Genomic DNA, 25,079 nt, shown 5'->3' on the forward strand with positions numbered 1-25,079 from the left:
CCTGCAGGCCAAGGATGGGTGAAGGAATTCAGCTCACCTGTGACTGGCTGCTGCTTGCCTGCTCACACCTGATGCATGTAATTACTGTGAGCTCTTTTAAGCCCCAGCTCCCTTCAGTCAACTGTTGGTCATTGTAGCTGTTATCTAGTAAGACCAGTCCATGTTCCTGAGCTTTTGCTATTCCTTGATTCCGGAGCTATAGCCGTTCCTTGTGCCTAAATTAGCACTGCCTGCAATGCTACCTTATTTACTGAGCTATGGTTAGTCTTTATTCCTGTTCCTGAGCTTCAGCTATTTCTTGTTCCTGATTTGCACTGCTTGCAGTTCTCTCTTGACTCCATGTTTCCTGAGCTGTAACTATTTCCGGTTTCCTTGAACTAGCACTGCCGGCAGTGCTACCTTGACTCCTGATGTTTAGTAATTCCCTGTTCCTGAACCAGCACTGCCTGCAGTGCTACCTTGACTCCTGAGCCTTAGCTCCATTATTGTTCCTGCCCCAGCACTGCCTTCTATGCTACTTTGTTTTCTTGCTTCCTGAACCTGCTCTATTCTAGTATACCCTTGTAGTCTCCCCTTCTGTATATACTTTTCCAGTCCCTGCCTTTCTTCCCATTTCCAAGGTTCCAGTTCCTAGTTTGCTGTCTTTCTATTCTGCTGTCTTGCTTCTGTTACCTTGTATGTTTGTTACCTGCCTGGCCAAGTGTACCCTGTGTTTTCATTCCTTTCCTGTTAAGCACTCCTCCTTGCTAGCTCCTTGTCTATTGTGCTTGTGTTTAGTTCTACCCCTTTGCTGTTACTGCCTTGCGTGTTCCTGTTTGATCGCCAGGATCCGTGGGCACAGCTGACTACCTAGGTGGTGCTTCTTGTTCACTGTGAGTATTGTCTTTGAGTTACAGTTATTGCATCACCATAGGTATAAGCTCCACAGAACCTGCCTTTGCATACAAATCATATATGTGGGTATTTTCAGTCCGTATCTGTAACAGCAATTGTGGGGGAGGAACTTACTGAGCTTCAGTCTTACCGTGTGGAGCTCCTGAGTGCTTTACACCACTTTCCCTTTATTGTTAATGTTGTATTACATATATGTCATGCACGTTCGTCCTGGGTGTAGTTAGTCTGAGTGCTAAATCACCTCTAAGGGCCTGTCCTTTCTGAGTCACACCTCTCTTATTCTCTTATACGGAGCTTCCTCTTTGGATTCCCTTTCTCCTTTGACTCGCTGTATGATCTTGGCCAGCTCTGCACCTAGTATTCTGCCTACTTTGTCTTCCCTGGCACCAATCGTTGCCAGAGTCCCTGACACATGTCAGTGTCCCGGACTGAGTCCTGACAAACAGAGAAGGCCCCATGATGGAGCGACTGGTGATATTCTCTCTGTCAGACCACCGACAGGTAACCACTGACCTTCGAAGTCGGATACAGCGGGAGCGATGAATGATGCTGTGTAACCCTATACCCAAAATGGTGCGGCATGTGAGCTTGTAGCTATCACTCAGCAGACAACACCACACTAGGGGAAAGGGAAAAGAGGGACAAAGGAAACAATAAAGGTGCGGCTGCGAAATCACACGATGGGAATGCACTTGGAGTTGTAGACCTCCGTTCTGTCCTGTCACTGCAGCTGTCTAGCACCGTGTTCCCTGTAATGAAAAGCAGGTACAACACATAAAAACCACAAAAGCCAAAAATAAATCATAAAAAGAACAGCCTTGTCGTCAATTGAAAGTTACAGACTGCGCCTTAGTCTGCAGCATAGCAGCTTCCCAGAAATGAATAGAAAGGAGTACGTAGCTGAGAGGCTGTCCTTCAGAGTATGAAAGGCGAGTATGCTGCTGTAGGTTCCTTCAGGCGATATATCCAGCAACAGAAACCAGGGTTACAGCACACTGTTCTTACGTGTGGATGAACAGCTCTGTTGAGGAAAATGCAGCATAAGAAGCCAAGCCTCTTGACGGCTCTAAACGCGCTACACGGGTTTGATAGGGAATGCCTCACACATTCAGGGAAATGGAGAACAGTGGGATCCGAGCCTTTCAAGCGGCTCAGAAAACGTGCTCCTGCGCGGTCATCAGAAAATGAATTAACGTGCCTGGAAACGTGAATTGCGGTATCTGAGCCTTTCAAGCGGCTCTGAAGATGCGCTCCAGCGCGTATGCTTGAATTACAAAACAAACGAGTCGAAAGAAAACAATAATAAATCCGAGCCAAGTAACGGCTCCAAGACGCTCTCCTGAGCATTCAAATCCGAAAGTTCAAGGGTATCCAGGTGCATCCGTTTTGCCTAGAGAGCGTTCCATCACTGCTCCGGCCAGCAAAACGACACAAGTGATGAATCAAGAAGGTGAATACCTTCCTGCAGCTTGAAGTACACGATGTTGGTAAAACGTCCGAATGCAGCTAACGTTAATTGACAAGCACCAAGCAGCCTGTAGGCGGTGCTTAAATAGGGCTTGTGATGCAAAGCCAGTTGATGAACCCCAGAGGATTGTGGGAGATGTAGTGCAGTCATATACACACATTCATTTGGACCACACACCTCAAGCTAAAATGTATCCCCATCCACTACCTATGCCTTAACGTAACACTCACTCGACGTTGAAAAGACATTCAATGCAATTGACTGATCTAACATGCCCTTGTTACTTGAAGGCTTTGGATTCAGCAACGGCTTCCATAAACAGGTTCACCTACTATATTAGGCCTCAAAAGCTATGGTCATGGCACTGTCACTGGGTAGAGGGACGCCTACTCTTCCTATTCCTCTTCACTTTATGTGTAGAACTATTGGCATGCTGGGTCAGGTCCTCAGCTCATATTTCCAGGGTCTCACCTGGAGAGAGTTTAAAGGAAAAAATCTCACTTTACGCTAAGTATGTCCTCATCTATATGTCAAATCTAGCTGAAACAGTGGCAACTGTGCTTTCTCTGTTTCAGGCCTTGGGGAATTACTTTCAATATAAAATAAATTTGCCAAATTTCAGCATTTTCTAAATTCATTGATGGTGCACGGAAGGGAAGTAGCTGCAAATGGTCAAAATAACATCAGACAGGTTTAAATACTTAGGGATGCACACAACCCTGAATAAAACATTAGTCTTAGAGCGCAATTATACTGAACTATTAGGTACATACCCCATTACATGACCCAGCAATGCAACAAGATAAATTGGCATTAGGCAGGGCCACTTTACACTATTTGTATAGGGGGGAGACAGACCATCCAATTAGCAATGCTAAAATCAGCCTGTGCTGGAAAGAAAGAGTCACCAGAGAGACTCCATTATGGGAAATAGGCTTACTAAATGAGGTTCACAAACAGGCAGGTTTCCGGCAATGGAATCTCGTAGAAATATCTAAGGTTGGAGACATAATAGATGACAGTGGAATGAAACAAATTGTATAACTATAAGAAGGGTGTTTGACCTTAAAATTGTTGCAAAATTATCATAGGACTTTTATATTGCTACATTAAAGATTGTGATGTCAAGAATTTGGTGCGATATTATATTGCAAGTAGGAATATTGTTTCTTTACTTTGTTTTAATCTGAAAGTCAGTAATATCCAGTTGTAAAACATAGTTGTGTACTACAATTTTTTTTATTGCATCTTGGTTGAGAGGAAATACACAATGCTCACCCGCAAGGAGTGTCCTTTATCTTGCACTATTGCCGCGCCCTGGTGAGCCTTGTAATCTCAGCATTCCTTCTGGAGCCTTGCTTGCTCTTCAGCGGGGGGGTCCGTTCCGAGGGTAACGAGGAATACACATTACCGGAGGTGTTTGCAGAGCATGCGCAGCACCAGCAACGTGCTGTGCATGCAGGGCAGAACACGACTGGAAAGGGGAAATCTGCAGAACGGGGAGACGGAAGCGGCAACACGAGTCCAGGGCATTCTTGGAAAGCAGGCCACGTGACATAGAGAGAACTATGGCAAGATGGAAAATAATGAGAAAATAATAATAAAAAACACACATAACATTGCAAAAGATCACAATAATGGAAATTTGAAGTGGAACCGGAACGTAGTACAAAGAACACTAGGTTGTTTACAAAAAACAACTAAATTCAACGCGGTCATTGAGTCCGTGCGGAAACAACCGCAATGGACCGCACTCCGCTAGCCCCTCCTCCGGGTCGACTCAAGAACTCCATCAGAGATCATCAGTTCAACAAGTACTTACTTGCACTCACTGGGGTGAACCACTCAAGAACTTCATGTACCAGCTTCCCTTGGGGCGACCCGGAGGAGGAGCTAGCGGAGTGCGGTCCATTGCGGTTGTTTATAAAAATGGCTCCCTCGAGCTTTGAGCTGACGAGCTCCTGGACGACGCACCTGCGTGCCTGTGCGGGCACTGAGGCCCTTGACGGTTGCTTGGCGGCCCTCTCTTCCACCCCTAACTATTTTCTCTACTGAGGAGGGACGTTATCCCGAAACCCGAGCCATGTCTCGGGCGATATTTTAAAACCCGGGACATGTATCGGGTCTAGAGATCATCAGTTCAACAAGTACTTACTTGCACCCACTGGGGTGAACCACTCAAGAACTTCATGTACCAGCTTCCCTTGGGGCGATCCGGAGGAGGAGCTAGCGGAGTGCGGTCCATTGCGGTTGTTCACAGCGCATTTTACTTTGCCCCCTTGCTTTGACTTTCATTTTTCATTCATTCTCTTGTAACTTTATTAACATGATCTTCCCTATCCAATATGGCTGCCACGCCGTCCGTCTACATTTAACCTGTCTCTTCTCACTGTTCATTACCATAGCGGTCCACGGCTGCAATGTGTATGTTTCACGGAGCATGTTGAATTATTTTCGTCAACTTTACCGAGGTATGTCTTCTTTCTTCACAGATTACCTAGCACTGAATCACTTCTGTTTATATTGACACCCAATCACGGGGGTATGAGCGTTATTTTTTCAGCACACGTTATTACCGTTTCAACGTGGATACACCACGTTATTCCACTATTTACTGGTGTTACCTCTATAACTTTCCAAGTTATCTTTTTCAGCACACGTCATTATCTTCTTAATGTTGATACACTACATTATTTTGCTGTTCACCGGTTTTCTTTTCTATTCCTTTTAATCTTTTGAACCACTGTTAACACACATCGGATTTTACGTTCAACGCTAACACGATCACAGCCTTTTTGTTTACTTTGATACCTCACGACTAACATTAACACCATTGAACAGGTCGTTTCAATTTACTCCCATTTTTCACATTCTTTCAGGATTCCTCCTGATGAAGGGTAATTGTATACCCGAAATGCATTGAGGATTATTTTCCGGTTGCTTTAAACAACTTGAATTTTGGAAACTGAAAATCTCATGATTATAATGAAGATTATCATCTTGATGGATTATCACCAATAAATCATTTATTTTCAAACTACAGTTTTAACTTCATGATTTACATTATTGCAACTTTGTTGCACATAGGGGCTGTGCTATAAGAGGGGCACCACCCATTAGGGATTGGTGCAACTGACGCTTGATTTCCACGTCTTGGTTTAGAGGACGACTCCTCTTAGCACGCCCAGATCTACATAAACTTTTTAAATCATTGGATCAACTTTAGGTGTGCGTGGTATTCTACATTGAGTATTGTAGGGTTTGCCAACTGCCGACAAAGATGTCAGATTAGTTCTTTGCTCCCGCTGAGCCCGCTGGCACCGCTGAGGATCTTGCGAAATAGAGAAGACCGAAGGCGTGTGGGACCCCCATGTATGCCTGGTGTGGCACATGAACTGCTCCCATTGCAGCACACGCAGAGGTGAGGAGCTGAAGGTTGGACTGCGGCAGACCGGGGTTGCCGTCCGGCACTCCAACGTGCATCCTCTCTGCCTGCAAGGCACCTCCCTAAGCATGGGAAGGAATGATGTGCAGATGTTGGCCGGATCTCCCCGGTGCCTCTAAGACAGTGAGGGCCTCTGACTTTGCTGGCTCATGGACATCGGCAGTGGTTTCAGTCTCTGATAGGGAACAGAGAAGCAAGGGCATGGCCCTTGAACATCGGGGTCTTGAGAGGCGGGCCTGGAAACAGTCCTTTCACTGAAGGCTAAAGGGACATTCAGTTAGGATGGGTGCAGACCACCCCTTGGCCCACGAGAGCCGCAGCTCAGCACTTGGAGCTGTTCGGTGGCGGGCAGGCACCCTCAAATGGGCTCCTGAGACGAGGAGAGCTGGTGGAATCAGCACAGATGAGCCAACCGGACCCATTGGTACCCACGATGGACAGTGCTGGAGCTGTCGCCTGAGGCCTCTGGTTTCTGGAAACCGCAGAAAGGAGCCCAAGCCCTGCAATAACAGCTCCTCCCATACTGCGGGCCTTTGATTAGGGGCTGAGCACCTAACTGAGCCGCCTGACGACTCCGGAGTTCAGACCATTTAGGCTTCATAAAGACATCGTTGGAAAGAGGCGCTCACACCCGAGCAGCAGGCCTGGTTCTAGAATTTTTACTTTGGGGTGCCGTAAAGAAGCATGAGTGGGCCATGAAGGCGAGTGAGTACTGGCCGAAAAAAACAACAAAGTATTCAAACGATTTGATATTTTAGGCATTGGCATCCGTCCGCATTTTACATTTTTAGCACAATAATCAGCACCCAAGGAGCTACATACTTCGCTTTCTTTGATGTGCTTCCGGCTTTGGGGCTTTGGGGAGAGAGGGATGCTGTGCTTGCCAAATCTTTAAGATGCAGAACTGTAAGACTGCAGCATGCTCCTGGTCATGTGCAGCAGCAGAAATGTTTCTGCTGCCTTAAAGAGCCCTTTTACAGCCTTTCATGTTTTAAAACCAACTTTGGCACCTTTTTACTTTGCAAAGCATTTCAGTTTAAAAATACGATTCAATAAGCTCAGAATCATAATTCCGTTTTCAGGATATCTATGCTGGTCATTTGTGCATCATAGCAGCTAATAAACTCCGCTGACTTCCCACCTCTCCCCAGGGCTGACAGTATGCTATGTCAATGGTGTTAATCACTATAAGGAAGAATAAGGGAGAGCCCACTGGGCTGCACGCCCCTGTGAAACATTAAGGGGAAAAATGATTGTTTTTCACTTCTGAATGGCTTTGGGTGGGCCAGGGTATTTCTTGGGTGGGTCTGGCCCACCTGGCTCACCCTCTAGAACCGGGCCTGCCCGGCAGCCACAGAGTTAGGGCTCACTGGGAGGGCCACATTATGGGGAGATCCAGGTTGATGAGAGACCGATTAACACACCCAGGCCCAGACAACACACTGCCCACACATCACAGACCCTCAAACACAGGTACACCAAAGCACCTCAAGATCACTGATTACACCGTGGCGGTGTAACGCTGGAGGACCTCCTTTCTGGAGTTCAGGAGGGAACTAAGGGCGGCGGGCATCATATACTTGATTTTGCTTCTGGCACAGTTGAGGCCAATGATTGATAAGCAGACCAACTGCTTCACTGTGCCGTCTGATGACCGGGACTGCCTAGAACAGTATAAAACTGAAACGGATGCAGATGGGCGAAGACAGACTCTACTCCCAAAATGGAAACGGAAACAAAGACGAGACAAAACGGCCTCTCGTCGTTCCTTGAGAACAAATGCCCCAATCCCATTATCCCAGGCGGATGCAGTGGAAGTGCTGACTACTCTCTGTGCCTCACTGCCGCGGTCACATAGCGAAACACCAGAGGACGCGTTACAGGGTGGCTTCACGAGGGACTCATCGGGTGGATAAGACCAGGTCAGGCCGAAACTGACTCCTAGATGATTTGACTTGACACTGGAGGAAGTGGCGAACTGGATGTGACAGCCAATGCCTAGGCCTCGACTGGCCACAACTCACGACTGCACGGGGGTTGAACACTCTGAAAAGCGCCCCCCCCCAATGGATTTATTCTCAACATCTTTGAGCCCGATGGTGAGACGAACTGAGTAGTGCTGGTAACTGGCGGATGGTTTTCTCCCCTCCACACGTGCTCGGGAGTACAAACTATAGACCGTTTTCACAGTTAGTTAATATTGGACGGATGGCGATAGCCATTCCACCCTTGGGTGTGGGAGGAGGGAATTGGTTAAGTTTGTTTGCATGTCCTACCATGCTGTATATACACTACATGCCTGGAATAACCACGGAGACACTCCCTCACACCACAGTGCGACACCTACATGGCAGCCGCACCATGTAAATTCAACATATTAACGTGGAATGTACGAGAATGGGGAACCCCAGGAAACGCAATAAGGTACAGGCCTACCTAAGACTGAAGCTTTGCAGTTTGCAGCATCTTATCGGAGGCCTTATACACCGATCATTCACAGGCGTCCTTTTCCAGCCTTGGGGCGGTATTTGGCTACCTCCATCTATGGAATCTATATTAATGTCCTCTACATAGTCCTTTTTTGAAATAGTGATTGTTCCCTTTATGTTGGTTGCTACCATTATTTTGTTGTCCTGATGATGACCCTCCCAAATTACACTCTGTAGGGTCAAAATGTCGACAAAAGTGGATTAGTGGACTAATAGGATTTGTTGGGATGTACAGACCGCACTCCTATTTTGAGTTGTGCTGAGAATCAACATTTTATCATCCCCTAGTTCCAAGTTTATATGTGTTGTATATCATTTCTGTACAGCACAGGTGCACAACTTTTCACAAATGTTATTATTCACTTTCACTGTGTCATTTTTGGTACACCTGCAATGTGATTCATTGTGTTGAATTAAACATTCTGTATGACTTTATTCTGTTGCTTCTGGATTATAATATTTGGCCACAGAGGAATAGGTCTAAAACTTCCCCCAACCCCCCCCCCCCCACCCCCCCCCCCCCCCCACCTCAAAGGGAACCACTGTTCTTTTTTGCTTTTTTGCAGTAAGACTGAAGGGGGCAGACATTGCATTTTTGTTGGAGATGCACCTGATGAGCTATGAGATACCAACATTAAGGAGATGCTGGAAAGGGTAGGTGTTTTCCACTGGGTTCTTGGTGTTTGCCAGGGGGGTGTTAATTTGTAATAATTCGGGCTCCCCTTCGAGGCTATCACCACTCGTACTGATAAAGAGGGGAGATATGTGCTAGTACACCGAAGATTAGATGGCAGTGAGGCGATCCTGGGCAGTCTTTATGCCCCGAATTTTGGACAGATCCAATTCTTTGAGATGCTGACTGGAAGCCTTGCTCAGGAAGCATGTTTGCCCAAGTTGCTTGGGGGTGGGGGCTATAATTGTGCAGCAGATGTGTACCTAGATAGGTCTACCTGCCTCTTCCTGAATCTCCATCTGTCCGACTGGCCCGTGATTTCTACTGCTGGACGACACACTGTGAACTGCAGCATATATATATCGAGTCAGACACCACGGACAGTGGGAATTCTCCTTTACATGATCCAGTGCACAATTTACACGTGCACTTAGACACACTGTTGGGAACTCAAATGCTGGGAGAGGCTGCTAAATCTGCTGAGTACCTCTCCCGCACGATCGCAGATCATAATCTGTTAATCCTGCTGTTGCATTGGCCGATGCCGCGCACCGATCCTGACTTGGAAATTCTCTGCCAGCTCCTACAGGAGGCGGTGACCTGGGAGATACTAGCAGAGGCTATTAGCGACTTTTTCCAGCATAAACAACACTCTACTAACCACATTTATAAAGAATGGGAGGCATTTAAGGTCGTGTTGTGGGGAAGTGCATGCAACAGTCCGTTGGAGTGCACAGGTCACTAGAGTGGGAACTTCTTGAGCTAGAGGGAAACCTGAGACATTTGGAACAGAATGCCCCGAATGACCTGACGGCCAGACAGACACTAGGAGAGAAGTGGGAACAGGTCCTAGTGCTTCTGGAATGGCTACGAAAGTGCCCAGACCGGGATTACCTCACACACTGAAGGGGCAAATCAGACAGAATGTTGGTGTGCCTGGTGAGGGCAGACAGTTGAGGCGATCCAGCCTTGTGGATCAGAGCTGATGGAGGGGACGTGATATAAACACAGATGGATATCCATACCAGCCACGAGACACGTCCCCAGTGTGACTACCAAGTCTGCCCTATGAGGCTTGGCCCCTTCACAGAGGCAGAGATCAGGGGGACACTGAAAGAGATGGTCAGTGGGAAAACAACAGGTACAGATGGCTTCCCAGCGGAATTTTACCAGGAAAACTTTACATTCTTGGCACTCCACCTGACCGCTATGTAAGTGGAGGCCTACGAAAGGAGCCTCCTCCAGGACACAAAGTGAGAAGTCCTTCTGGTCTCCATCCTCATTCCCCATAGAGATTCCATGAATGTGGCCTCATACAGACCATTGGCCATGCTGAATCCCGACTCCAAAATACTCCTAATTCACACAGACCAGAGTGGGTTTATCTCCTCTCGTAACACATCACTCAACATACGCCGCCTGTTTAGGTTACTGCAGGAGACCCCTCTGTAACTCCACTTGACTGCAGTGGTATTCTACGTTGGCATACACAAAGCCTTTGATACAGTTCATTGGCCCTACCTCATGGAAAACAGGCAGCAGTTGAGCCTGGGTGACAGATGGGTGTGGTGAGTGACGCTCCTTTGTGTGGGTGCCAGGGCCAGAGTACACACAGGCCAGCTGATAACCACATAGAGATAGGAAGAGGCACTAGGCAGGGCTGCCCCTTGTCACCCATACTCTTTGCCCTGGCTATTGGACCTTTGGAGTCCTGATCCGTGTGGAAGGACAGTGACGGGGCATACTCTTAAGAGAGGGCAAGCATGGCATATTCTTATACGTAGACAAGTGTTTCATAAAGAGTGTGCATGCTGGATACTCTCGGACCAGTATCAGTTCTGTCTGTGAACTGGGATAAAACATGTGCCATGTTGGGTGGTATTATTATATACTATTGTGTTTGTGTATTATGTTTTTTATTTAAGTGTGTCATTTAATGGTTATTTGAAGTTGTGTTTGAAGTATAAATGTGGTTTATTTTAATTTTCTTTGTTACGTTGTTCTTTGAATTGTATTTTTTAATACAAATAATAATAATGCTATTGTTTTATCATGCTGCATTTGTGGTATGTAAAAAAAATGAATACTTTATTATGTATAGAATTATTTTAGGGTATAGTTGTTATGTATTACATTGAGGTTAGTTTTAATTGAGAGCTTTATTTTTCTTTGATGTTTTTACATTAGTGTTCTGGCTATTGTTTTGAGTTAGGGTAGGCCTTTGTTGTCAGTTAATGAAAATTCTTTGCTATCTAGCATTTTGTGCATTTGTTTACTTAATTTGGATTTTTTTTTTAATTTGTTTCTTAAATATTTTTAGGAATTGATTAAGAGTAGGGTGGTTTCTTCCACATGTTCCTTTAAAGGAATTGTACCACAACTCCACTGTGTTGGTTATTTGTGCCACTTATAAGATAATACCTTCATGGTTTTTTAAATTTGATTTGGCATCTGCAACCTGATGGATACAAGAGACCAGCCAACGTTTCTTCAAAATATTCCAATAGTGGGGACAGTTTATTTTCATTATGTTGATAGAATGAGAATTCTATTAGCATGTGACAGGGACATTGGCTAAAGCTATTAATACTTTCGTTTCATATGCAAATTTAATGTTTGTAGTATAATCAATGCTAAGTGTTGATTTTTGTAGTTGCCTCCATTTTCTTTGATGTGCCTGGGTAGACTTTTGGAATTGTTAGAATCATGGTTTTGTTCAGAATCAATGCTGATTTTTGTGAGCTGTAATTATTAGTATTTTGTTTTGTTATTTTTAGGTGTTCATTGTATGTTGCTCTTTTCCTATTTAGGAGCAGAGTATATATAATGGAAAATTTGTATTATGGTACGGGACATGTATTGTATACATTTGTGAAAATGATGGGACAAGATTTAAACGCCCCACCCAACAACCAGTTTTGGCACTGTGTTAGGGTTAGTAGGTTAGTATTTGTGGCTTAGAAAAGAATACATTTTTCGTTATTTTTATTGACATGCATTTATAAAGCTTGGCTAGTGAGTTTTAGTACATTTTTTGGTATTTCTATTTCTTGATGTGTCATTAATGTTCTTGGTATTTGTCTAGCTACTCTACAGTTAATTAATGTTATTAGGTTTGCTGGCAGTTGTTCTGTACCTTCATCAGGAACTTGAGGAAGTATGTTTTTAAGGCTAGTTCCTGTAGGAACTTATGATCTAGTGCTTGTTTTTCTCAAGTCCTGTAGGACATTTCAAACTTGTATTTTAGTGACATTTGGTGGGTGATTGTGTTCACAATTTGTACAATATCTTCTTTCGTGGTGACCACAGCATGCACTGGAATAATATTTAGTGCATTTCCAAAAAGTCCTTTCAGTAGAATTGCTTTCTTTACTATAAGTGTATCCCATGCAACTTATGATAAGATTTTCTGAAGTACAACATTATGTCTGTGGTTTATAGGATTTTAAGACCATATATTGTATCAGTATTATTAATTAATAAAATATCGGTTTTTACATTTTCAAAGCATGTTTTACATTATATGCTTACATTTTTGCGTTTTCTTCTTTTTTGGGGTTTCTGGCTCTTCTGTTTGTTAAAGACTTATTTTTTCAGTTAATTTATCCATTCTTGTTTCAGTTTTATTGTCAATTAGGACATTTGTTGCAGTTATTTATGTATGTATGTCTGTGGTTCAATTTTTAATTTAGGAAAATCCTTGGGATTCTTTGTTTTAGAGGTTATTTTGCATATTTGTTGGTTTTATTAATTATACTTGCTTTTAGGCTATGTCTGTGTTGTATTTGAAATTAATTTTTTTGATTTTTTTGGCTTTGTCTTCTGTTTTTGTTGTTAGGTCTGGTCTTTTCGGGTCTTGGTATTTGTTGCATGCAGGTTTAATTAAATAAATATTTACTGATAGCTTTTCTGTTCATTAATTGTAGAGATTCCTTTGAGTTAGTTTTACATTTTTTTTCAATACTTACTTTGTAAATAATGGAGCTTTTTTCTTCAGAATGTTGCTATCTTTCTGCCTATTGCTATAGTCATATTTTATGTTCAACCAACTAGGTGGAGACCTGTGCAACTGGACAGAAGATCTCCGTGTGCATTAGGCAGCCTGAGATGTGAGAGGGCCTCTGCATGGAAGGTACTGGGAGGATTACATACACCTGGAAGAAATCACACACACCTGACACACATTCCTTTCTAAACCTAAACACTGCCCACACCAGAAGATTAGCTTTTTTCCTTTTTATCTTTCGGGTCCTGCAGCCACTACCCATCTATTTGAGGTAAAACATGACAAACAACTATATAGACTGCCTCCATTTGCCCTCAGTGGAAATCAGTTGGGAACCTGGATCCCCTCTTTGTCTCGTCCCCCTTGAGAAGACTACCCTTCCACAATCCACCTAACTTCTACATAATCTGCCTCTTTCAGACAACTCTAATGTGGTGCCTGGTAAGATTTTAAACCCCTCTTTCTAAAAGCACACATATAATCACCAAAACATATCTGTCCTTCACCATACCTGGACTGTTAGGCACACATCACTTCAATACTCCTCAAAAGTACCCTCTAACATATACCCTATAAATACCTAGGACCTTATTTACAAGAAAGTGCCACAGCGCGGCACCGCAGGCCTTTTGGCTGCGCCACGCTGCAGCACTTTCAAAACACAGGGATGCGTCATATTTACAACAATATGATGCATCTCTGTGCGTACCCCTGCGCTGCCGCACAATCTGCTGCCATGCGTCACACAGACACCCTTGCGCCATAATGCAAGGACGCCTTCACTGTGGGGAGATTGTTTCTGTGCAGGAAGGGGTACCCTCCTGCATAAAAACAAAAATAATTGAAAGAGGTGATTTCCTCTTCTCATGTGTGCTGCAGAATGCAGTACCCCTAGAAAGAGGAAAAAACGAGGTGAAATGTAAACATTTCTCCTCGTTGCTCCTTGCTATGCCACCCCTAGGGTGGCGTAGCATTCTGGTACATTTCCAGCTTTACAAATTCTCGTAAATCTGCAAATGCAGCAAAGTGTTGCGTGAGAAGGGGCCACATTTGGAAGGGCAGGGAAAGCAACAGAGGGTGGCTTTACGTGTCCTTGTAAATATGGAACAGGAGGTTGTGCCAGCGCACTGGTGGCGCAAGGGGCTTGTAAATAAGCCCCCAATATGTTTTTATTACATTTCTTTTATTTGTACTCTTTTCTTACAGCCACTCTTTAAAGTAGATTAGTTGCTTCACCTGGAGGATGCAGAATTCTTGCCAGGGGCGGGGCTCCCAAAGCTTGTGGCTGCAGATGCTGAGGCGCTAGGGCGGGATGTAGAAGTGGGCGAAGTACGTAGTGCTATAAAGCACATGGCTAGGAACAAAACCCCGAGCACCGATGGGCTCCCCATTGAGTTTTATGCAGCTTATGCAGATGTTCTAGTACCCTGCTTGGTGGCGCTGTATAACGGGGCGCGCAGAGAGGGGACCCTCCCTGCTACCACGCGAGAAGCCCTCATAGTTCCCCTTCTTAAACCGGGTAAACCTGCATGGGAACGTTCCTCGTATAGACCTCTGGCGATGCTCAACCTCGACTACAAGATTTTGAGTCGTATTCTGGCTAGTCGGTTGATGCCCCCTATGTTGAAACTGATCCATGAGGATCAGGCTGGGTTCATTCCAACCCGCAATACTGCCATGAATGTACGCAGACTGATGCGTATCTTGGAGTCCGACTCTTATGACAAGGAGGAGGCCTGCATATTTGCGGTCGACATTGAAAAAGCCTTTGATAGCCTGGAGTAGCCTTATCTTTTTGACGTCTTACGGGCTTTCGGGATGGGGGAACGCTTTGGCCAGTGGACGGCGCTTCTTTATAGTGCTTCCACTGCTAGTGTGCGGACGGGGGGCTTGATATCTGGTGCCTGCGTGGTCGCTCGGGGAACGAGGCAGGGGTGCCCGCTGTCCCCTTGTTATTTTCACTGGCAATGGAGCCCATGGCCGCTCACGCTAGGTCAGGTCGGTATTTTCCAGAGTTATTATTCGAGGGACAAGTGCAGCACATAGCATTATATGCGGATGACCTACTTCTTTTCTTGCCGGATGCTGGGGAGGCCTTGCAGGGGGCGCGGGCTTTGCTGGAGACTCTAGGGAGGGTGGCAGGACTCCGGGTGAATTGGATAAAGTCTTGTCTGTTTCCAACGGGACCGGACGGGATGATTCGCCAGGGGGATGTCCCGTGGGAATCCCGGTGTTTGCCTTACTTGGGGACCAGGATTTATCACGCTCACGCTGATTTGTTAGAGGGCAACGTGGGGCGAGCAGTACGAGGGGTGAAAACCTGCTTTGAGTTCTGGGGGACTCTCCCATTGTCGGTGGCCGGCAGGGTCGCCTTGGTGAAAATGGTCATTTTGCCCAGATTTCTTTATTACTTTGGGACTCTCCCAGTCTGGATCCCGGGAAAGCTCTTTGCGCAGTTGAACACTTTGATCACAGGGTTCATCTGGGGTGCAGGGAGGCGGAGGGTAGCGCTGCTTACTCTACAGCGACCCAGGAGTGAGGGAGGCCTTGCGTTGCCGGACCTGGAGTCCTATTACCACGCTGCGCAGCTCCAGTGGTTCACAAAGTGAGTGGCGGGTCACATCAGGCGCCCAGAAGAACAAAGGGGGTCGGATCCGAGCTGGTCCCAATTATCTTGTGTGTTGCTCCGGGTGCCGGTGAGAGAAGCCTCACTGCCTCCGGACTTGAGGGTGGTTCGGCAGTGTTGGGCGCAGTTGGCTAGAAGGGCGTGTGTTGTCCTTCCCTACGCGCCCGAGATCCCTCTACGAATGTGTGAGGTGTTACCCCACGGGGGAGACTGGAGCCGGTTGTTGGCCTGGGAGGAGGCGGGAGTTATGACACTGGGCGACCTATATGAGGATGGTAATCTGCTCCCCTTTGACGACTTTAGGGAGAGGCATGATCTCCCGCGGGGGTACTTCCTCTTATATGCAGCCTTGACTGCGGCCGTCAGGAAGCACTGGCGGAAGGGGATGGTAGAGCCGGACACCTCTCTTGCCTGTCAGTATGTAGTGATGGCGGTGGGTACCTTTAATACGGTGACTTGTCTCTACAGGCGGATTACTGGGGATATGCGGCAACCCCTGGCTGCGCTGCACGTCAAGTGGGAGGCGGACCTGGGGGAAGAAATCACGGAGCGCCCTTGGAAGTGTACACGTAATGCACGTTTCCAGCTCATTCAGTTTTATGTTTTCCATAGGGCATATCTTACACCTAGCAAAATAGCTGAGTACTTTGGGGGGCCGGATGCTTGCCCCCGATGTGGCCATGTTTGGGCGACTTTTCTTCACATGTTCTGGGACTGTTCGCAGGTGACAGGATTTTGGCAAGAAGTGGCGACGTTACTCCTGACGGTGACAGAGAGGGATTTGGAGGTGGGCCCGGGGGTATGTTTGCTACATGGGTTTCCGCATACTGCAAAGACTAAGGTCACCAGTAGGTTTATTGACTTGGGGCTGGTCCTGGCCAAGCGGGAGATTACTTCCCATTGGAAGGCGAGGCAGGGACCTAATTTCTTGCGGTGGGCTAGGGAAATGGAGAAATGGGCGGGAAGTGAGGGGACTTATAGATTGTGTCTGGCTAGACATAGTGAAAATGAATGATCGCACGAATGGGCCCGGGCATGGTGGGCGCTCCTGGAATTGTTCAAGCACTCGGCTGTGGGAGATAGGGGAGATCCGGTGGAGGATGATGGGGCCCCGGTTCCGTGAGCACCCTGTAACAGGCTTCCCCCTATGCTCTTGAGGCACTCTCTGCTGGGATAGCTGGGAGGCGGATCCGACTAGTGGTAGGTGAGGCTTTGATGCACATGTAATTATGATAGATACTGGCGACATGCTTGGGTGGGTGGTTAGGAGGGGGGGTTACGTTGGGGGGTTTGCTGGGGGATGGGGCGGGGGGCATATTGGTTTTATCGCACATTCATTGTGGATTACTCCTGTGGATGACCTACCTTGTAGCATAGACGCTGTTGGGGTGAATGTTGTACAGTTGTGATCAGTTTGGTGGACTGGTCACTGCACCACGTTCTGATTTGGCTGGAGGGCGGAGTACGGGGGAAGAGGATTGACTGCATTTTGTTTTGTGACCTAATAAAGTCTGTTTAAAAAAAAAAAAAAATGATATGTGGAATGTTTGTAAATTAGAGTATTAGGATAAGCTTCTAATATTTAGAAGAGGAATGTGTGGCTTTATTAATTTTTTAAAAATATTTCTGTAAGTGAGTTTATTTGAACGTGTGAGGAAGTCTATGATATGGGTGAAACTGTTTCCGAATATTTAAAGGCGTAGGGTATGGCTTACGTTTTTTAGAGTTTAAAGCGGCGTATATTTAGATAAGAACTGCAATCAACCTTACCGTAACAGTTCCTGCTGATTTGGAGGTCTCGTGCAAGCTGATCCTGCATTATACGATCAGGGGAATACATGCAGTTTGCAGAGGCACGCGTGTCTCCTCGAGGTTCATGAGGGTGCCGCGGCGTTTTGGATACGCATACAGTTTGAAGAGGCTCACGCGTCTCCTCGAGGTTCTCGAGGGTGACTGGTGTTAATCGGAAGACTCTGGTAGTTGAAGGGAGCAAGCAGGCTCAACGAGGGATGGCGTGATGGTCTGTGAGGTCACGTCATCACGATTGATTAGGATTGACTGACGTAATCTCGCGTGAGAACAGTGGCAATCTTCCTTTGGTCAGAAAAAGATAATATATATGGAAAATACGAGCGCGTGATTGTTTGAAAGAGCAGTGGAGGATCGGATATTGGAACAGTGAGCTTGTTGAGAGGAATTATTATGATTGCTTTAGGAGATTTTAATATTTTTGTTAAATTATGAATCAGAAATGACTTCTGAGGAAGCTAGTGTTAGTCAGCAGGTAGTTGAGGGAAGAGTAAGTGATGAGAGTCTAAGGAGACTGATACAGTGTGAGATGAAGAGCTCAATAAGAGATGTGGTTGAGATTGTCATGGACAAGAAAAGGAAGAAAAATAGATCAGAGGAGGATTTTTGGTCTTTTTCTGAGGAGGAAGATGATAAAAGAGAGAAAAGAGTAAAAGGGCTACGAAAACTATGCACATTGATAAAAAAGGGAAAGATAAATTTAACTCCATGAATAAGAGTGGTGCCCTTGGCAGCACGCAAAGGAAAGGTGTCCTTGGTGGCACGCAGGATTATTCCGATGAGGAGTATAATATGGATTTGAAAGAAAGAAATTAAGAGAGGGGTGAGAAAATGTACGATGAGTATGTTTTGATGTGGATCATGAGGATGATCTGAATTAAGATTTAAAGATTGATCAGGCCTCTACCTCTAAGGCAGTGTTAAAGGATCCTCTAGCTGAGGAAATGTTTAGCCCTTACGAATTAAGGCACCTCCGAAGTGTGGATTTGTGGCCACTAGATCATGTGGCAAAGTTCATCAAGCATTGGATCAGGAAACCCTTAGCAAGAGACGTGAGGAGTGTCTTAAGTGTGGAGTGCTCGGGGCCTCAGATTGACAATAAGGTCTGCCTAACCCCAAATCTGGCCCCAGATTTAATATCATATTTATATGAATTAGGGAAAGACCCGAGGAAAGGTTTAGAATGGTATTTGAAACAGTGTCAGGACCGTTTATTAGATGTGTTGGGTCCATTAGGAAACATTATGGACATGGTGGAAGAGGCGTACATTAATGGTGAACAAGATGACATGCAATTGTTGCGCGGATGGAGTCAGAGGTCTATGGTCTTCTTAGGCAATGCTAACTCTGGATTGGTGGCAGAGAGGAGGAAGACAGTCTTGATGAAAATAAATCCCAAACTGGGAGATATAGCAAAGAAAGAACCTTGTGAGGAAGCTAAAGGCTTACTTTTTGGTGACGATTTTGTAAAAAGTTTGGAGAAACATGTTTCTACCTTTACTGCACTGGAAAAGGCGCAAACAAACATGAGAAAAGTTTTTGGTGGTGTTTTTGATAGGGCTGGTAGACGGGGCAGGAACTGTATGCTGGCCGAGGCTTTCAGAGGTCCTTTCCAATACAACTTTACATACAGAGGAGCAGGAAGGGGTTGTCAAGGTTCCTCAAGCTTCTTCCCTCAAAGAGGAAGGTACCAAAGGACGAGAGGTGGAAGAGGAAGAAGTCAATCAGGTCCAGGCACTCGATGTGAGTATGCAGATACGTTCTGGTTCTTCCCAAGGAAAAGTAGGCGGACGTTTAAGGTTTTACATAGGAGCGTGACAGAAGATCACAAGGGATCCCTGTATTTTAAATGTAGTACAAGGGTTCAAAATATACCCTTGTTCAAAGACCGGTTCTGAGCGTGGAGCCAAAGGAATTAGTTCTGCCTCACGATCAATTGGAGATTGTGGATTTAGAGGTGAAGGAAATTTGAAAAAAGGGAGAAATATTTATGATAGAGGAACATTTGAAAGTTTTTGTAAGCACATTGTTTTTGGTGGAAAAGAAAGACAAAGGTTGGAGACGGGTGATAAATTTGAGAAGTCTGAATCAGTTGTTAGTTTACAGATATTTCAAAATGTAAGGGATTCATCTTCTGAGGGACATGTTGCAGTCGAAAGATTGGTTGGTGAAGCTGAATTTAAAGGATACCGACTTCTTGGTACCAATGAAGTAAAGCAGTCAGAAATATCTTCAGTTCAGGTGGAGGCCAATTATATCAATTCCTTTGTCCACCTTTTGGCCTGTCTTCAGCACCTTGGTGCTTACTGAAGTTGATGCGTGTAGTAGTGGCATATTTCAGAGCGAGAGGCTTCCGTTTAATTGTGTATTTAGACGATATCTTACTGATGTCACAGGACGCAGAGGAATTGAGGAGATAACTCAGAGCTGTAATAGATATGTTAGAAAGCTTGGGCTTTTTGATAAACCAAACAAAGTTGATTTTTACACCAGCACAGAGCTTGGATTTCCTTGGGTTTACAATAAATACAGTTGGAGAAGTGCTAAAGTTGCCGGAGAAGAAGGTGAATATGATAAAGAAAGAGGTATTGACAGTTCTGCGGAAAATGTCATTAACATTGAGAGATTTGGCAAGGATTCTATGTTTATTTTCATCCTCGATTCAAGCAATATTTCCAGGTTCCCTGCATTATCGAGCCTTGCAAAGGGTGAAAGCAGATGCATTGAGAGCAGGTTTATGGCATGGAGACCGGGTAGTTTTGAATGTGGAAGCGAAGGAGGAACTAGAGTGGTGGTTACAAAATGTGGCGGTTTGGAATGGAAGAGCAAGTTTTGATTGCCTACCGGATGTTATCCTGGAGACATATGCAAGCCTTTTAGGATGGGGGGCTCGACTGGGGCTTCAGAAGACAGGTGGTGCTTGGTCAAGGAAAGAAAAGGATCAGCATATAAACTGCCTGGAACTGACAGCAGAGTTTTATGCTTTGAAGAGATTCAAGGAGAGGTTACAGGGTCAGACAGTGCTTTTGAAGATGGACAACATTTCAGCAGTAGCATACATAAACCATTTGGGAGGTTGCAGATCAAAGAGTCTATTGGATGTGGCAAAGGAGTTATGGATGTTTTGTCTAAAACCTTGCAAAACAAGGAGAGGGGCTCAATAAAGTCCAAAGAGAGAGAGCACCAATAACTGTTTAGCTAAAAAGATTTTTCTCTTTGAGCTAGAATAGAAGATTATGTCACATAAACAGACCTTATATCATTCACCCACTTGCACACTTTCAAACTCAATTGTGAACGCCCCACGTGAAATGTTGGAAAATTATCAATAGAGAAAGTCTTTCTTTGATAAAAAACATTGGTTGAAATTTATTGACAAATTAAAAAAATCTCATGATCAAATTACATCAAATAAAATAGTCACAGACAAATGACTAAGAATCAAGCCTCAACCATGACAATAAGGTAAAAATATATATATGTTATATCTAAAGACACACACAGTTATGAAATATAACTTTTGGTACAAATTAAAAAGACAATAAGACATGCAGACCATTGTGTAGTGGGAGAAATAATGACAGACACCAAAATTATGTCTTGGATGTGTGGATTTGTGATTACAGTAAACAGAGACAGTCTGGTGACGATGCACCCTAGTTACTTGGAGTTCTGTTCCGCAACAAATTCCACCCAACAACCTATGCGTAGACGCGTTTTGGTGGTGTACAATGATAAAGACCACCTTCCTCAGGACTGACAAATTTAAATCCTCCACGGAATAACTTTAACAATAATTCCTAAACATAAAACATAATATAAGCATTAGAAAAGGAAAAAGTGCAAGAAATAGCATACATATACATTTTTTTTGATTACACAATAGAAAGTACTTTTTTTCACTAGATAGCAAACAATGCCCTAGGGAAAATCTAAATCCAACCTAGTTATATGCAATGTGACCTAAAAGTTTCCAACATCCCACTGGGAACACCACACTTTAAGCAAAAAAGGGAAAACCTCATTCCTCACTCACACCATTGTCAAATTTAGCAAAATTGGAAATGAAGACAATTTTGCGAAGATGTAACCAATATATAAATATATAAATCGTTTGTTTCTAATTCAGGTCCCCACTGTGTTATTATTACGTGGGTTCTCCATCATCTATCATAATCTAATTATATAAAGAGTGGTAAAAATACCTACATTTCTGTCGCAATAAAAATAGCTGACGAATGGCTTTAAGGATAAGGAGTAGCCTACACACGACGTGTAACTGTATCTAAAAAGAATGGAAAAGGAATATATCACATAGTTCTTTATGTGAAGACTAGGTAGGACACATTAATAATACTACTCCCACCCAGTCTTAACAGTAGTAATTATAACCATAGTGATTTTTTGCTGTATTGTCTCACCTTTGGCCAATCAGATAGGGCCTCACTTCATATACGAGGTCGTGTTCATTGCTTAGGCATTTCAAGGCGTTTGTTTAAAAAGGAGAGAATCCCAAATATATTTAGTTGCGCTTCAGAGATGGTACGATCTATAGGGATGAACAATAATGAAAATCCAATGTGTCCCATTTGCCTTATGGATATCGATAGAAAAATAGGTTCATACTTAGTCTATTGACTGAGACACTTACCCTTTGTGTGGATGCACTAATAAATCATTTGTTAGAGTGCCAATACATCATTTATGCGATCCGTCCTATTTGGGCAAGAGGGTAATTTCCTGATCCGCCCGGAGTTCTGGGTACGGCTAAAAGTAAAATGAATGTAAGATTCAAATTAATCGTGCGCGACGAATTTTTTAACAAAGGCACTAATCCTAGTTCAGACACTGTCTGTTTTTAGGGCATTTTAAGTAACAACACTCCCTCACTGAGTGGCAAAGAACTGACCCTTCATTATTATGGATTTTGTCATGCCGATAATCAACCGAACTAAAACTATTCTATGAGTCAAAGACAGTATTCGGCTAGTTTTCTATACTCCATAGATGCAGTAAGACGCTACCAGTATGAGCGCTTGCCTGCTTTGTGATGGTATCGATAATAGGGTCTATATATAGAGGAGGCGAGAAGCGACTTCTAATTATCGCACACATTATCCTTCTACTGACAAATCCAAAATGTTTTATCCCCGGTAGAAACTCCGTTGGTCTACCCGGCCGAGCCGGTGTGTTTTCTAATAGACTCATAGTAACCAACGATATCTCCCAAGAGTGCGGGCCAGAGAATAGCCTCCGTAGTTCCTTACCTTCGTGGGTCGATGTACGCGTTTGAACAAACGTCACAGGGTTCACGCCACCTATCACAGGACCTGCTTCTCCCCGCATCGTTTTACTACTGCTGTCCGATCACGTGATGTCGGAAATAAGCAATGGAAGCGAGAAGGGACTAGAGCACGGAGTTCAGAAAAGATCAATAGCCCAGTGTTAAAACAAGCTCCATCTTGGAATGGTAAGAAACGTAGGCATCGCCTTGTATATTTATGCCATGTCTAAGTTTTCATTTCCTATAACGTTATTCATACATATGCTGTATCCGAATGAGTGTTCGTAAAATGTATGAATTAGACAGATTACACGGTGCTGTGTTCATAAAATGTATGAATTAGACAGATTACACAGTGCTGTGTATATCGTTACGTTCAGAGTAACCAAGTTTGCTAACGCCACATGAACATACATCCATGAAAGTGGTGTATGTGATATTCCTGACGATCAATGTTGGAAATAAAGGATTCACAGTTCGTGAAAGAGAAAGTGGTAATGATTTATATGTCCCTGCCTAAATCAATCATAGAGGGGTACACCTCAGAATTGTTAAATGTTACAGGAACAGTAGCACCTAAGTCCATTATTAAGGAGTGAAGGTATTAAGGGAACACATGGAAATGCAAGAATGGATGGAAAACTAGGTTCCCTGTTGTTTTATCTCAGAGAGAGAGTGTAAAAATGGTCATGTGGAAAGATACTGAGACAGCAGATAGATTGTAAAGTCATAGTTGAATCACAATTGATTCAATAATATATGGCATAAGTATGAATGTCCTATATACTCAGTTTCATCCAATCTTCCTTGGTGTTAAGACCTTTATTGATGGTATTAAGGATGGAAATATACCACTGTTCTCTGTTTTTTCTCTTCATTTCCAAGTTGCCGCCTCTAAGGTTACCAGAGATTTTTTCTATCACAAACCACTTGAACTCGGTATGTTTGTGCTTCAATGAGCCATAGTGTTCAACAAGAGGGGCATTTTGTTTATTGGTCTTTAGTGCTGATCGATGTTCCAGTAGTCGTAGTCTAAGTTCTCTTCCGGTTTCACCTACATATGCTAGACCACAAGGACACAGTAAGAGGTAAACCACATTGCAACTTCTGCAGTTGCTCATGTCTTTGGATAGCATTGTGAAACCGTTATAAGTGACAGATTTTGTGGTCTGGCAATGTTCACAAATGCTACATGTGCCGCTAGGGAGACTTCCGATGACTTTCCGCATCGTTAGTGTGGATTGTACTTGAGGCTTATTCGTCCTATATGTGGTAACCAAATTTTTACGGATGTTGTCGTTGCGTTTAAATGCAAAGAGGGGTTTGGGGAGCGCAATTTCCATACCTTCATTTAAGATATGCCAATTCGAGTTGACAACATTCTTAAGTTTGTTGCTGATGTTGGAGAATTGTGTTACAAACACCAAACGTTTGTCTGGTCCATCGGGTTTCTGTTTTGGATGGTTCTGTTCTAACATACTCTCTCGATCGAAAAATCTAGCTCGCTTAAAAGATTGTTTAATCAGCTTTATTGGGTATCCACGGTCCATTAGTTTATTTTTCAGAGATTCAGAGTGTTTATAAAAATCGTCAAGTGATGTACAATTTCTACGTAAACGGAGAAATTGGCCAAAAGGTATGTTGTCTCTCTGAGCCTTGGGATGATAGCTCTTGTAATGCAACAATGTGTTTTTATCAGTCGGCTTTGTGAATAATTCCACATTGAGGGTACCATTGTTATTTTTTATTGTGATATCCAAGAAGTTGACAGACATTGTCATATTGGGCCGTAAATTTAAGATTAGCGTCGCCCAGGTTGAGCCATTCAAGGAATTCTAGAAGGACAGCCTCATCTCCTTCCCAAATGAAGAAGATGTCATCTATGAAGCGGTGCCACATCAAGATGTTTTCATAGAATGGCGCCGCCTCATTATAGACATGTCTATCCTCAAAACTGCCTACATAAAGGCAGGCCAGGCTCGGCGCACAGGTAGCCCCCATGCTGGTACCTTTACGCTGGAGATAGAGGTCTTCCTTAAAAAGAAAGATGTTATTCTTAAGGACCAAGGTGATACATTCAATTATAAAATCTTTGTTAGCACCCCTAGTGGCTTTCGGTGTAAGCAGTTGACTGACAACCCTGATGGTATCATCCTGGGGGATATTAGTATATAGAGCTTCGATGTCGAGGGTCACCAGCCATTGTTTATCCACATGGAAGCTGGTGCCTTCAAGCATCGAGATTATGTGTGCTGAGTCCCTGACGTAGGATTTTTGTTTGGTTACTAGGGGCTTTAGAAATGAATCCGCATATTGGCTAAAAGGTTCTAAAAGAGAACCAATGCCACTCACAATCGGTCGCATTGGGGGGTTAGTTTGACTTTT

At 44.2% G+C, this 25,079-nt stretch overlaps 1 protein-coding gene across 1 annotated transcript in view; it reads left to right on the forward strand.

Moving 5' to 3' along the window:
• Positions 1-241: 241 nt before the first annotated feature.
• MBOAT2 (membrane bound glycerophospholipid O-acyltransferase 2) overlaps positions 242-25,079 on the forward strand; it is a 1,094,556-nt gene continuing 1,069,718 nt past the window's right edge. Inside the window, exon 1 of the mRNA XM_085610738.1 lies at positions 242-260. Within this exon, the coding sequence (XP_085466864.1) occupies positions 258-260 (3 nt within the window). The 5' untranslated portion in view covers positions 242-257. The remainder of the gene's footprint in view (positions 261-25,079) is intronic.

This window comes from Triturus cristatus, chromosome 6 (assembly GCF_964204655.1).
Source record: "Triturus cristatus chromosome 6, aTriCri1.1, whole genome shotgun sequence".
Lineage (NCBI taxonomy): Eukaryota > Metazoa > Chordata > Amphibia > Caudata > Salamandridae > Triturus > Triturus cristatus.